Below are 12,399 nucleotides of genomic sequence, written 5' to 3'. Positions count from 1 at the left end.
TTTAATTCAAAGAGAGAGGAATACTCATTCTCAAAACTATAGTTCAGTTTTCCTTTGTTTTTAAGCTCAGACACTGAACTTTAAAGTTTTCTTTGTTTACATAAAATTGTATTTTTGTTTTTTTAATGAGACTCTATCCAATTAGTTGACAGAATTTTGTGTAAAATATTATTTAAAACTGCTATTGATAATTCGAGGCTTTACCTTTGAAAACAAACTTTAAAAACATGCTTTTAAAAATCAGAGCCATAGGTCTCAAATTTCTGTTTATTATGCTATTCCGCCAGTGAGAGTCTTGAAACATATTTGTTGTTTTCTCTTTGCTTATTGTCAGTTTTTTCCTTTTTAAAAAAGTTTAGTAATAATTTCCAAATGATAGTACTACAAATATTAAAATTAATAACAAATATAAGTTCAAGAAAGCATATTGATATGCTTCCCTAATCATTGCATTATAAAATTCTCCAGCTTATTGCTTTCTAATTGGTTTTAATATGTCACATAAGAGAATTTGTCTTACATTCCTCATTCTATTCAGATAGTCAAGTGATTGTGTCAACAATTACAGTTTTCTTTCTGAAAACACTGAGAAAATTTTCCCATTTATCTGAAGGAAGGAGAAATTGGAAAACTTAAGTAATGACAGAAAATGTATTTTTAGGATTAATATGTAGTATCATTCCAGCTTGGGTAAATTACTACATTTTAAAATTAACACGTTTTCCTAATAATGTATTTTAATTGAAAAAAAGTTAGTGCATCCAAATTTTGTTGCAAGGGAAAAAATAAGAATGAAATGAAAACAGAAACACTTGTTGAGAGTTGGTTTATCCTATGGTTGTCCTGGATTATAAATACATCTTATGGTCAAGAATAAATTTGTTTATATGTGAACTATTCAATCCCATCACTTAAAAGTGTAAAGTAAATGGTTTTTATTGGTTTATACTATCATTAACTAAAACTCATTTTCTTTTAATTAAGGCATAGCAAGTTGATTCAGTTTCCATACTTGGTAGCACAAAGTTCAAATGGCTTTAAAAACTAGCTTAAAACAAATCACTGGGATAATATGTAGGAGCAAGGACTTCATAGGTGGAGCTTTATATTCAGTTCAAGTGTCTGTAGAGGCACATAGATCTGGGCAGAAAACTCTAAGGATACATTCCAGTAGATGAGTTTTCTGGCTTTAATTTAAAAAATAATCCTATGAAAAAGCATGTAATACAGATCTTTGTTTATCCATTACATATTCATTAACTTATTCATGTAGTAATTATTTACTAAATACCTTTTAAAGGTTAGGTACTTATCCTCCTGGATCTTATAGCCTATTGGAGGAAAAGTAGTCAGAGTACCTACCTAGGTCTGGGTTTTCTTTAAAAAAAAAAAAAGAAGAAGAACAAGAACAAGAAGAAGAAAAGAAAGAGGAAGCTACTATGTGAAAAGTACTGAGACATACCAAGGATTATGCTAGGTAATTTTTCATAGGTTATCTCATTTAGTGTTTATGACAACCATGCAAGGTAAATGATATTTCCCCTGTTTTGTAGATGAAGAGATGTTTGCTTAATCTTCCCAAAATCATGCAGCAACTAAGAATTGTGGTTTGACCCTATTTTATTTGAGAGGAAATGCAAAGTTTGGAAATACAGAGACAGCCAGAGAATTTGAGTCCTCCAAGGTTAAGTATGTAGTACTCATTAAGTTCATTGTTCCATAGGTATACAATAAATATTAATTAAAAGAATGAGAAGTCAAGCTTTTTTGTCTTATTTCCCAACATACTTAGCTAGAAGACAAGTTGACAGGGTGTAAAGGTAGCTGTATTGTTTCATATTTTTATATAGTCGAAATGATCTGGAGTTCAAATACAGCCGATCTACTCATTTTTACCTAAACCTACTTCTAGAATAGATTTGTGGTGGCTCCTAATACAGGAAGATCATTAACATAAGGACAGATGATCAAGAATTTCCTATTTGGCATTTCTAAATTCAATACCGAGTTTCTGTTCTTTATTAGCACTTTAAAGAAATATTGATTACCTAGATCCTTACATGATAAATATTGAAAACTGTCTTCAGTAATGAATTTTATAGAATATGTAGAAATTTTCTCCAGATAACAAGTTCTTATATAAACCCTTAGTAAAAGCCACAGCTATATTAAAATTATCCTTAAAAAGCTTTTTCTCTACATTGCAGTAAAGTAATATCTCTGTATGAAAGGCCAAGCTTTGAGAATGACAAAGGAGATAATTAGCTTGCTCCAGACACTAACTAGCAACACACTGAGACTATGAGCTTTGGCATGTGCCTAGATTGTGCCTTTGGTTGTAGTGAATACTGTACTTTTAGATAACAGAGGTCCTGTGGCAAAAGTGACTTTATTTTTCAGTTTAAAGATCTAAACTGTTCTCTTATCCAGTCAGAATGTCACCCTAATTTTCAGGAAAATAGCTTTAGGATTCCCTATCTGAAGTTTGTAAATTGACCTCAGAAGCCACTTTGGATCTTCTCAAATGCCTGAATGAATACTTGGCATAGGTCTAGAGCTCCATGCCACAGAGTGTGAAAGAAGTGACCTTTGCCTCACTATTGCTCTTATAAAAGGTCTCACAGCAGAATTATATCCCAATGAGTGAAATAACTAAGTTGATTATTGTGTCAAATAGAGTTATTCAGTATTTTCCATCTGAATGCTAATCAACGCCTACCTAGAGTGATGATTTGGGTTTTTGCTTGAAGAGGATACTGAGCTGTTCTCTCTGAGTCATTAGTGATGGTTTGAATTGCTACTTGAGGGCCCTTCTGAACCTGCATGGTAAAACCAACTTATTAACATAGAGAAGATGGTTATTTGCCTATCTGTTTGGCCAAGAGAACTTACACTTTGTTCATCCTAAGAGGTTTATCATGTTACTTAAATTGAAACTAAAAGATGCTAGGAAACATGTTACTTATATAACACTGTTTACTATTGCCATCTAATCTGTTAAAATGAGTTTTATACTTATTCCTAATCCTCAAAATGTTAATAAAACACATATTTGGAAGTACCATTTATAGATAAAGGTATATACTAAGCCTAAACATAAGCAAGGCTCATAGTCAATTACCTGTCATTAATCAGTGGCTTTGAGAAGTCTCATGTTGTTTCCAACATGTCTCTCTGTAAGGTAAAGCATAATCATCATATATGTTAGTAGTGGACAGTTATTATTAAACATAGTTACCACATTGCATCGTAGTGGGATATTCTTACATACAGTTAATATTGGACTGTAGTCAAGCAGTTGTTACTAAACATAGTTGTTGTGTTGGTTTGTAGTGGGGCAGCTTGCTTGTGTATCATATATGGAAAGAGCCTGAGAAACACAGGCTTATACGGTAATTCATTGAGACGAACACTGACAGGGAGTTTGGAGGAATAGCTAGCAAATGAGTAGCCTCTGAGAGAGAGTCCCTTTTAGAGAGAGCGAGCGAAATGACCTCAGAGCATTACCTTAAAAAAAAAAAAAAAAAAAAGCCTGTAAGAACTGGTATCACTCAAAATAGAATTAACATATTTTAGAAAATAAAAGTTCTTTTTCAATAGTTTTTTAGTTTAATGCAATCAGTTGGATCTGTGGAGTCATAGGATAACAACTAAGGAGAAGTCTGGCACGAGTTTGGTTCTAAATTATCATAAGGCTTGAAGGTGCAAAGAAATAATATATCTGTTCTTCAGGGGAAGCTGAGCTCTGTTAAAATAGATCATTTTGCAGATAATGTTATTGAATAAGTTGCTTATAAAAAGCACAACCTAATAAATTTCTCTGAGTTGTTTGAAACCTATGTTGTCTAGTGGGAGGAGACTGGATTTTCAGGCACTTGTTTTGAAACAAGAGATTTTGAAATATTCACTTTCTCTTTCGCCAAGTTAGGTTCTTCATGCCCATGAGCTCATGATCTGTTGATTTGAAGGAAGCCTTTCCCAGTAGAAAGGGAGCATAATGTTAAGGATTGAGAGAGATATACATGACTCATTAAGCTTTTTTTTCATTTTAGCAGTCTTTATCCCTCTATCTGATAATTTTACATATCTCTATAGTAAAATCAGGACAGAAATATTAGGGAAAACGATAAACACTTAAGGTGAAAATCATCATCTAAAATACCCAAGACAATATGAAAGATTAATACCGAGGCCTAAATTTTCCATGATTTGTAAGACTTACCTCTTGATTTTAGATGTAAACTTAGTTATGCTATATATTTTATTAATTTATATACGAATCTGCTTGTGTGTTCTTTGGTTCAAAGGCTTTGGTAGTGGAAAGTCAAAATGAAAGAGCACTTTCTCCAACCCAGATTTTTTTTGTGAATATGCTTTTAGCCAAAAACTTCCATCTTCCACTTGTTCATCAGTTGTGGTATTAACCAATAGGTACACGCAATTTAAACAGAAGACTGGATTTGCTTCTCAAGCTGGCACTCACGTGCAACTATTTACTAGAAGCTGTATTCCTGAGATGTAACCTTATTTAAGATTTAAGGAAGTTAATTTCATTTTAAAGCAAACACAGATAAAAGAGACTGCAAAATTCACATTAGTTGTTAGGCTAAATCATACAAGATTTTAGGATTACAGGCCGTTTGGATTTCCCGTCCTTTACATGCTGTCCTCTTATGTCATTAGGATAAGTCACTGGAGAAGTTTAGAACATCTTAAAAGACACTGCATGAATATTAATAGGAGGAATATATTCACTTAACTTTAATAAGATTATTTTAATGGAACTCAGAATCAGAAGTTTATAACAATGGCTTAAAACCTCAGATTGTAGAAATTCACTTTTAAAAATCCAGATGTCATATAAAGTACATGAAATCCAAAAGGAAGTTTGGTCACGATACTATATATTTCAAAAGAAGATTTTTAACCACTGAGAAATAAGATTCCCCTGAGGGTTCAGAGAAGATGTATCAGTTTGCACTGTAGAATCTTGCACATTATGATTCTAGAGTTTCTGATTTTTTTAGTAACCCCTGCGGAAGGTAATTTAGGCTGAGCTTCTGTAAAGTGGTAATGGTAGCAGCTCTCTATTGAACGCTTTACCTGGGCCAGGCATTGTGCACAGTGCTTTACAGTCACAGACTCACAGTGCTTTGTAAGGAATGCATTGTCCCTTTTTACAAATGAGAAAACCAAGATTCAGGAAAATAAGTCACTTGCCCGGGATCGCATATTCAGCTAGCTCCTGAACCAGCCTTTAGCCTCAGGTCTTTCTGGCTCTAGTGTAATGTTTTTATAGTTGCTGCCCGCCGATATAGCCAACCAGTCTGTTATAGTGGGGAAATTATCTTCTTAGTCCTTTTCATCTAAGGGTCTATAAAGAGTGGTCTAGAGTATCTATCTAAATTTTAGTCTTCTTACCTAAAATGTAGTATATCTCAGAAAGTTGAAAGAGCTCTTAAATTTTCTAAATAATTTAGATTTAACTTTGAAAAAAAGGGAAGGAGAAAAAATTATATGTTGAGAATTCAAATGTCATTCTGGTTTTCAAAGGAGGAAAATATGATGACAATTGAGTACTACTAATGGTAATGTGACATTCCTGAGCAAGATGTTTAAAGACAAGGACACAGCAATCACTGGGATGCTGCCTGGATTCACTAACAGCCAGATTTGCTTCTTAGACTCGCTAGACTCTTAGATCCATGAAATTTAAAAGACAAAGCAACTGACCTTGAGTATGGCACTTTGCAGGATCGCCTCTCAACATCTTACAGGTAGAGCAAGATAAATAGAATTTAGATCCTAGAATACATTGCTGGATCAATAACCGGTTGAACAACTGTACCCAACAGGTGATGAATGTCTAGCTGAAGATAAATTTCTAGCAGTATTTGACATTGTTCAGTCCTCTACCTTGCAATAATTCTTATCAGATGTCTGTATGACAGTCAGGATTATCTACATTTTTTATAGGAGGAAGAGAGAATACAAGTCAAATGAACCCATAGTCAAAGTAAGAGTATAAAATCATCTTAACAGGCTTCAACAGGCAGAAATGTAGAAGACTATGCTAAGGTTTAAAAACTGAAAAACAAAAGTACAAATTGAGAGTGATATGATTTAAGGGTTTAAATTCATTAGATTTTACTATCAGACATTGTTACCCTTAGACCTAAGAAATATAGCTATGTAAACCAAATTAGATCAATAGATTCTCTTTTCTTTTCCTTGTCAGTAATTTTGTGAAATACTAAGTTTTTTTAACTAATATTTACATAACTTCATTCAGAGTGATACACCTCACAGATTAATCGTACTTACATAGCATGCTTTTAATCAAATTATAATAGATACATATTACAAATTTGTAATTTGTAAATAATTAAATACATTTAATTAAATACGATTAAACAAATTCACCTATCTTTATTTTATGATGCTTTTGCCTAACTTTGGCTCAGTAATTCTCCCTCCTAAATAGTTTTCATAATCTTCCTTTTGCAGGAAATTAAAAAAAAAAAAATAGCTAAAATATTATTTAACTTTAGTTGTTGGATCTTTTTAGAGAGAGCCCATAGAGATTAGTGACAATATATTTCCTTTTTTTTTTCTTGGGACTGTTTTCTCCCACTATTATGTAGACTTCATGAGTTTGAGGACCTTGTTAGTCTTCATTGCCATGTCCCTAGAGCCTAGAACAGTGCCTGTCACATAGTAGTTAGTTAATGAATGTTTGTTAAAAGAAATAATATCTCTGATGACTTTGAGTAAGTGTATCTGCTAGATAGTGACTCCACATATTATAGTTTGCTCTTATCCCCCATGATTATCAGTAAATGGTTTGATGTTACGCAGAAGTGAACAATTGTTGAGTAGGCATAAGGAACATGAAAAGAAGCTAACCACAGCTTGAAGTGTACCTTACATCTATTGTAGGTTAGTTGTGCTAAATTATCTAGTAACAGAATGTGGGAGAAATCTATTTAGTAGTCAGATATTATAAAATAAGAAAAGTATTGGCAATAGTTACTAATTATTGCCACAATTATATGACCATTAATAAAGAGACTTGGTACATTATTATGTGCAGTGATATAGAAGTTAAGGTAGCAGAGCCCTGAACCAACAATGGGAGTACTCAAGTTCAAATCCTGATTCAACCACATTTAGTTGTCTGACTTTAAAAAAGTCACAGTAACCACTTCAAATCTCAGTTTCCCCATTTGTAAAATAGACATAAGAATAAGAATTATTTCACAGGGTTAGTGTGAGAATTGAGACATGCTACATGTAAAGATATTAGCATAAAATAATAATATTAATAGCAAGCTGTTACTGATATAAACAAGAGCTATTTCATCAAGGTACAACATATATTATGACTATCATTTCCTTTATGCAAAGATGAAATTTCTTCTCAGAGAGACGTGACTATCCCAGGCTGCAGGCAGAAAATTGGGAACCAGTATTGGAACCAAATCTCCCATCTTAAAATCTGATTTACACTGTATCTGTGCTACTTCAACACAGATACACTAATCTCTACTGCGCGAAGAAGGCCAGAATAATGTTGAACTACCAGCCACAGTATAATGAGTCAGAATGGCCTTTCGGGAAGAAAAAGCAAATGAATAAAAGGAGAACACAGAATAGAAAAATAGAGTGCTCCAGCCCTTTTGCATCTGCACCAACACAGAATACTGAGCATTGTGTCTGCTGTTGAGTAGAGAGGAGAAATAAATTTATATTTATTAAATTGTGATTTTAAGAGTCAAAATTATTTTATCTATTTGTATATATTTTCATACTGTTAAGAGACAGAACTTTTCCCTCTTGTATATAAATTTATCTGGAAAAGCATAAGATTTGGACAAAATTTGAAAATGTAGTATACTTTATCACACTGATATTTTTTCAATTGTGTACTGTCATTCATCTGTGAACCCCCTTTATTTTGTTTCCACAGAATGCTGAAGTTTCTGTCTTTGAAGTAAATATACGCTTTGTTGGTGGACTACTCTCAGCCTACTATCTGTCTGGAGAAGAGGTAAGATGAAAAGCAACATATAAATGTGAATTACAGTGTCTTAAAATTACATTTTTAGGGTAAAAGATACCTTTTGGGATATATATTTAGGGGGTATACACTGAATTTTAACATTTTAATGGGTGTCTAGCATACACTGGATTTTGTATAATATGTACTAATTAAATGAGCACACTGGGAAAGTTTGCCAGATCATGTTATCAGGAAATGTTAAGGAATGCCTTTTAAAAGCCTGGTTCTATTGTGTTACATATGGTGTGATTACGGCTATAAATTATATATGCCTATGGATAAAATAAAAGAGGTTTAGTGTAGTGGCAGGCTTGTGGATGAATTTTTTCTTTAAAAAAATGATTTTAATGTTAGCATAATGTTAGTGTAATAAAAACTTTAAAATGAAGAAAGCTCGGCAATTAAGATATAAAAATTACATTATTTGAGAAATGAAGGGGGTAAGTGAGATATTCAGCTTTCCATTGAGGAGTCTTGTGGGCCAGTTTTCCTGTGTGAAGCACTTTGGAGCTCTTCCTGGAGCAAGGCTTAATTCATTATCTGTTGCTTAGAGCAAAGCAGAAAATTTTAATTTAGCTGCCTTTTATCAATAGACTTTTAAAAAGGATTTTTGTGTATCATGCTCATAAAAGCATGCATGCTATTTTCGTGAAAGGTTTTGGACAACTTTATGAATAACCTAAGTGTCCACTAAGTGTTGTTGGAACAGATCTCACGTTTAATGTTGACAGTGTTAAAAACTGGTGTCGAGGAAAAACAGTCATGTATTTCGATTGCTTGCCAATCAGATTTGTGTTAGCCTCAGCATTCTGGAGGGGGAAGAGTGGATCTTACTGAGTGAGGGTAGGATTTTATAGATTTCTATGCTCCTTCAAATAGATTTAAGCAGAGTTATAATGAGAAAAGATGCTTTAACATTGTCCTGTGTCTTAGGTTCTTTCCTAGCCATAACAAAACATCCCACACAGTCTTAGCATTCTCTCTCTCTTTAGATTTTATCTCATCATAGAGCTTTTCAAAGTTATATAGATGGCTTCTATATTGCCCTATATCTGTCCTGTTTACATGTAAAATTCTGTTCTTCATCACGGACCCTGTCACCTTCTCAGCCAGGGTAAAGAGACCCTCGGGTACATTATGCTCCTTTTTTCTTTTTCTGGTCCCAAATAATTTCATTTATTCAGTTTGGTATAGGGTGTTCTAAGCATTAAGCCAAGGAATCCATGTTTTTAAAAGTCATATTTAAAATTAATGTCATTTTAATTAACAAGTTTCTGTTTTTAGAATACCTGTCTTTGAGTATCCAGTTCCTGGATATTCTCATTGTTTTTCACACGGCAGACTTAAGATGGCCTTGGTTTTAACTTTCTTCATCATTTATGTGGAGGTGAAACATTTGGGAGGAAATAAGGACTGCACCCTTCTACATCTGGATTCAAATAGGATAGTAGAGCATATCAAGAGGAACAAATAATGTATTTCTTCCAAATATGCATCATATTTAGTTAGCATACTTTTTCATTCATAACAATGTTTTAAGTTTACATACATATATTTGTTTCCATATGTATGCTTATTTATAGATATAAGTATTTATATATTTAGATAAATGTAATAGCTACTGATATAGTTTACTTGTAGATAAAATTATTTGCCTAAGACCTTGAGAGGGTACTTTTTATTCTATACTTAGCTAGTCTTAAACAAAGGTCTACAAAGACTACCTCCATTGAAAATAAGCATGCATTTAATGTATTTGCTTTGTCCTTATCTTTGTGGAAACTTTGTTTTTATTATATCTAGATTTTCCATTTTTTAATTTTATGATAAAAAGTTATTTAAGATATGTCCTTTCTTATATACTTTTTATTTTATTTCTATAGCATATATTTTAATTTTACTTTGTTAAGAACTTATCTTCTTAGCATAGTTTTTGCTTAACTATTCCCTAAATGTCGGGCAGTTGGGTTGTTTCCAGTATTCCTGTAATTTAAAAGTATAGCTGTAATTAGTCAATAAAATATTTATTCTCTAAAGTGGAATTGCCAGGTGACAAGTAATTAGTTCTAGACTGTTTCACCATCATCTCCTACTTCTTCCTCTCAGTTACTTCATCGCTGACTATTGCCTCTCATTGACCAATGCACTCAGGGGAGCTGGCTATCAGGAATGTGACCAGGAAAAATTTTACCCAAGCCTATGCTTGAGGTATTTGTTTCTATATCAAAATGAAAAATTGAGCGTTCATTTACTAAAAAGAACACCAACATGGCCGAATTATGAATAAATTGGTTTCAGCTTGTTGATAGAGTTTTACACCACATACTTTTATCTAGATCAAGGTATTTATAAGATAATCTAAGAAAATTCATCTTCCTAAATTAACTCATAAAAGAGCTACTAAATTACCATAATTTAACATTCTCACTTCATCACTGAGGCTCAGGAGTATTTTAAGAACATCTTTTAAATCACCATCAGGCCCACACTGATATAAGCTCAAAAATTTTTAAATTTATATTACAAAAACAGAAGAGGAAGTGCCACTGATTTCTGTTACATGCCCCAGGAAAATTACAATTAGAGGCAGTGAACAATAATGAAGAATGCCAATGAAACTTTAAACCTATCAAAAGAAGAACAGAAACATTAAATACCTGTAGTAAACTTTGATTATAAGAGCATATTCAGAATCTTTAAATACCCTAACTCAGTTAAAATATCTTGTACCACTGAGGGAAAAGAAAAAGTCAAGCCACAAGATTGTCAAAGTCTACATAAGAAATGAAAACAACCATAACAATTATAAACAGATAGGACAGAGATAAGATGAATATTAAATAGGAATGATCAGTAATAAAGATAAGTATAAGGAATAGCATTGCTTTATTATAAGCTCAAGGGAATTTAAAATCCTCATTGGAGACAGTAAATATCAGTATCTGAAATATCTTTACCCAAAATATGTTCTACAGACCATGAGTTTCTTTAGATATGGCAGGATAAATCTGTATCTGTATACATACTAAAAATAAGTCAGAAGAAACTACATCCTGTATTTTTTCTGAGAAATTCAAAATTCACAGAAAAAGAAATGAATTAAATTTTATTTATCCCTGTGTTTTCTAGACTTACTTAACTATCATCACCCCCTGCAATCTCCTGACCCTGAGTTATAAATATTGTTTCCCAGGACAAATTTTAGAAAACAGCACTGTAGAATAAGAGTAACTATCCAAAGCAAAATGATATTGAAAACTGATAAATGAAAAACAAGACATTGTAAGAAAATAGCATGTGTGAATATACCATATATTATTATTTGTTTTACAACAGAAACCAAAGGCTATATTAAGCAGAAGGTAAATTTTATAGGACATAGTAATGCCCCAGAATCCAAGGGAAGACTTCGGAACAGGTTGGAACTAACAGTCTCAAGTTGCCACAGAGGATCTTTATGGTTTGATAATCGCTTTGAGACATTCTAGAATTAATAAACATGCACTATTTTTATACTCTTTTAAAGAAACAAAGTCCCATGAGAAAGAGATCGATTGGCAGTTTTTAGTTGCATGTGACCCCTGTGGGGGGTAAAAGAGAGGATATGATAGCAGAAATCTTCCACAAGATTTGATTCGATATTCTGTGAAGACCAAGAATAAGGAAGTATGAATGATTCCTGAACAGGAAATTGATGCCCCTTTGGAAGGATAGGGAGAATCGATGTTTGGGAGCCAAAAACAAAAACCAAAGTTTATTACGAAAAAGTCGTCAGAGTAAATAGACAAACTTATGGAAATTGATAAATTAATGAAAAAACTTTCCAGAAGTTTTTGAAAACAAATCTATTCTGTAAATTAAGAAAGAACATTTAGAACTAACAAGATATTTAATCCTCAAAGAAAACATTTTGAGCAGTATGTTTTAAGTATGTGAACTAGAAAAACAAAACACCAACTCCTGGAAACTATAAAGATTGAAGAACTATCTTTCAATGGGAAAAGGTAATGAGAATATCTGATCCAAGAGTCAGGGAGCACATTTAATGGATTCTTACATTGGATCAGTTTACTCTGCCAAGATATCCTTGAATTGGAAGATAGCAAATATACTGCTCCAGACGCCAGTACAAGATTGCTGAAGAAAAGTAGCTGATACCTTTGAGTTTAAGACTATCAAGGAGAAAATATGTAAGGAAGAGAGTGGGATTGTGGAATGGGAAGAAGAGAAATAAGATTGAGAATAAGTTTAGTGCTGGAAAGGTCTATTCTTTTTTTCTCGTTATGGGATTCAGACATATGGGGTGTTAAGGAGCCTGTTGTAGAGTTTATGTAGTG

General features: G+C 32.8%; 1 protein-coding gene across 1 annotated transcript in view; it reads left to right on the top strand.

Moving 5' to 3' along the window:
* Positions 1 to 12,399, top strand: part of MAN1A1 (mannosidase alpha class 1A member 1) — a 142,811-nt gene that overhangs the window by 47,561 nt on the left and 82,851 nt on the right. Inside the window, exon 5 of the mRNA XM_016153805.2 lies at positions 7,970 to 8,050. Coding sequence (XP_016009291.1) covers positions 7,970 to 8,050 — 81 coding nt within the window. The remainder of the gene's footprint in view (positions 1 to 7,969; positions 8,051 to 12,399) is intronic.

The sequence above is a fragment of the Rousettus aegyptiacus genome, unplaced genomic scaffold (assembly GCF_014176215.1).
Source record: "Rousettus aegyptiacus isolate mRouAeg1 unplaced genomic scaffold, mRouAeg1.p scaffold_m13_p_1, whole genome shotgun sequence".
In the NCBI taxonomy this organism is placed as follows: domain Eukaryota; kingdom Metazoa; phylum Chordata; class Mammalia; order Chiroptera; family Pteropodidae; genus Rousettus; species Rousettus aegyptiacus.
The sequence above is the reverse complement of the archived record's forward strand: the minus strand, read 5'-3'. Positions and strand labels throughout refer to the sequence as shown.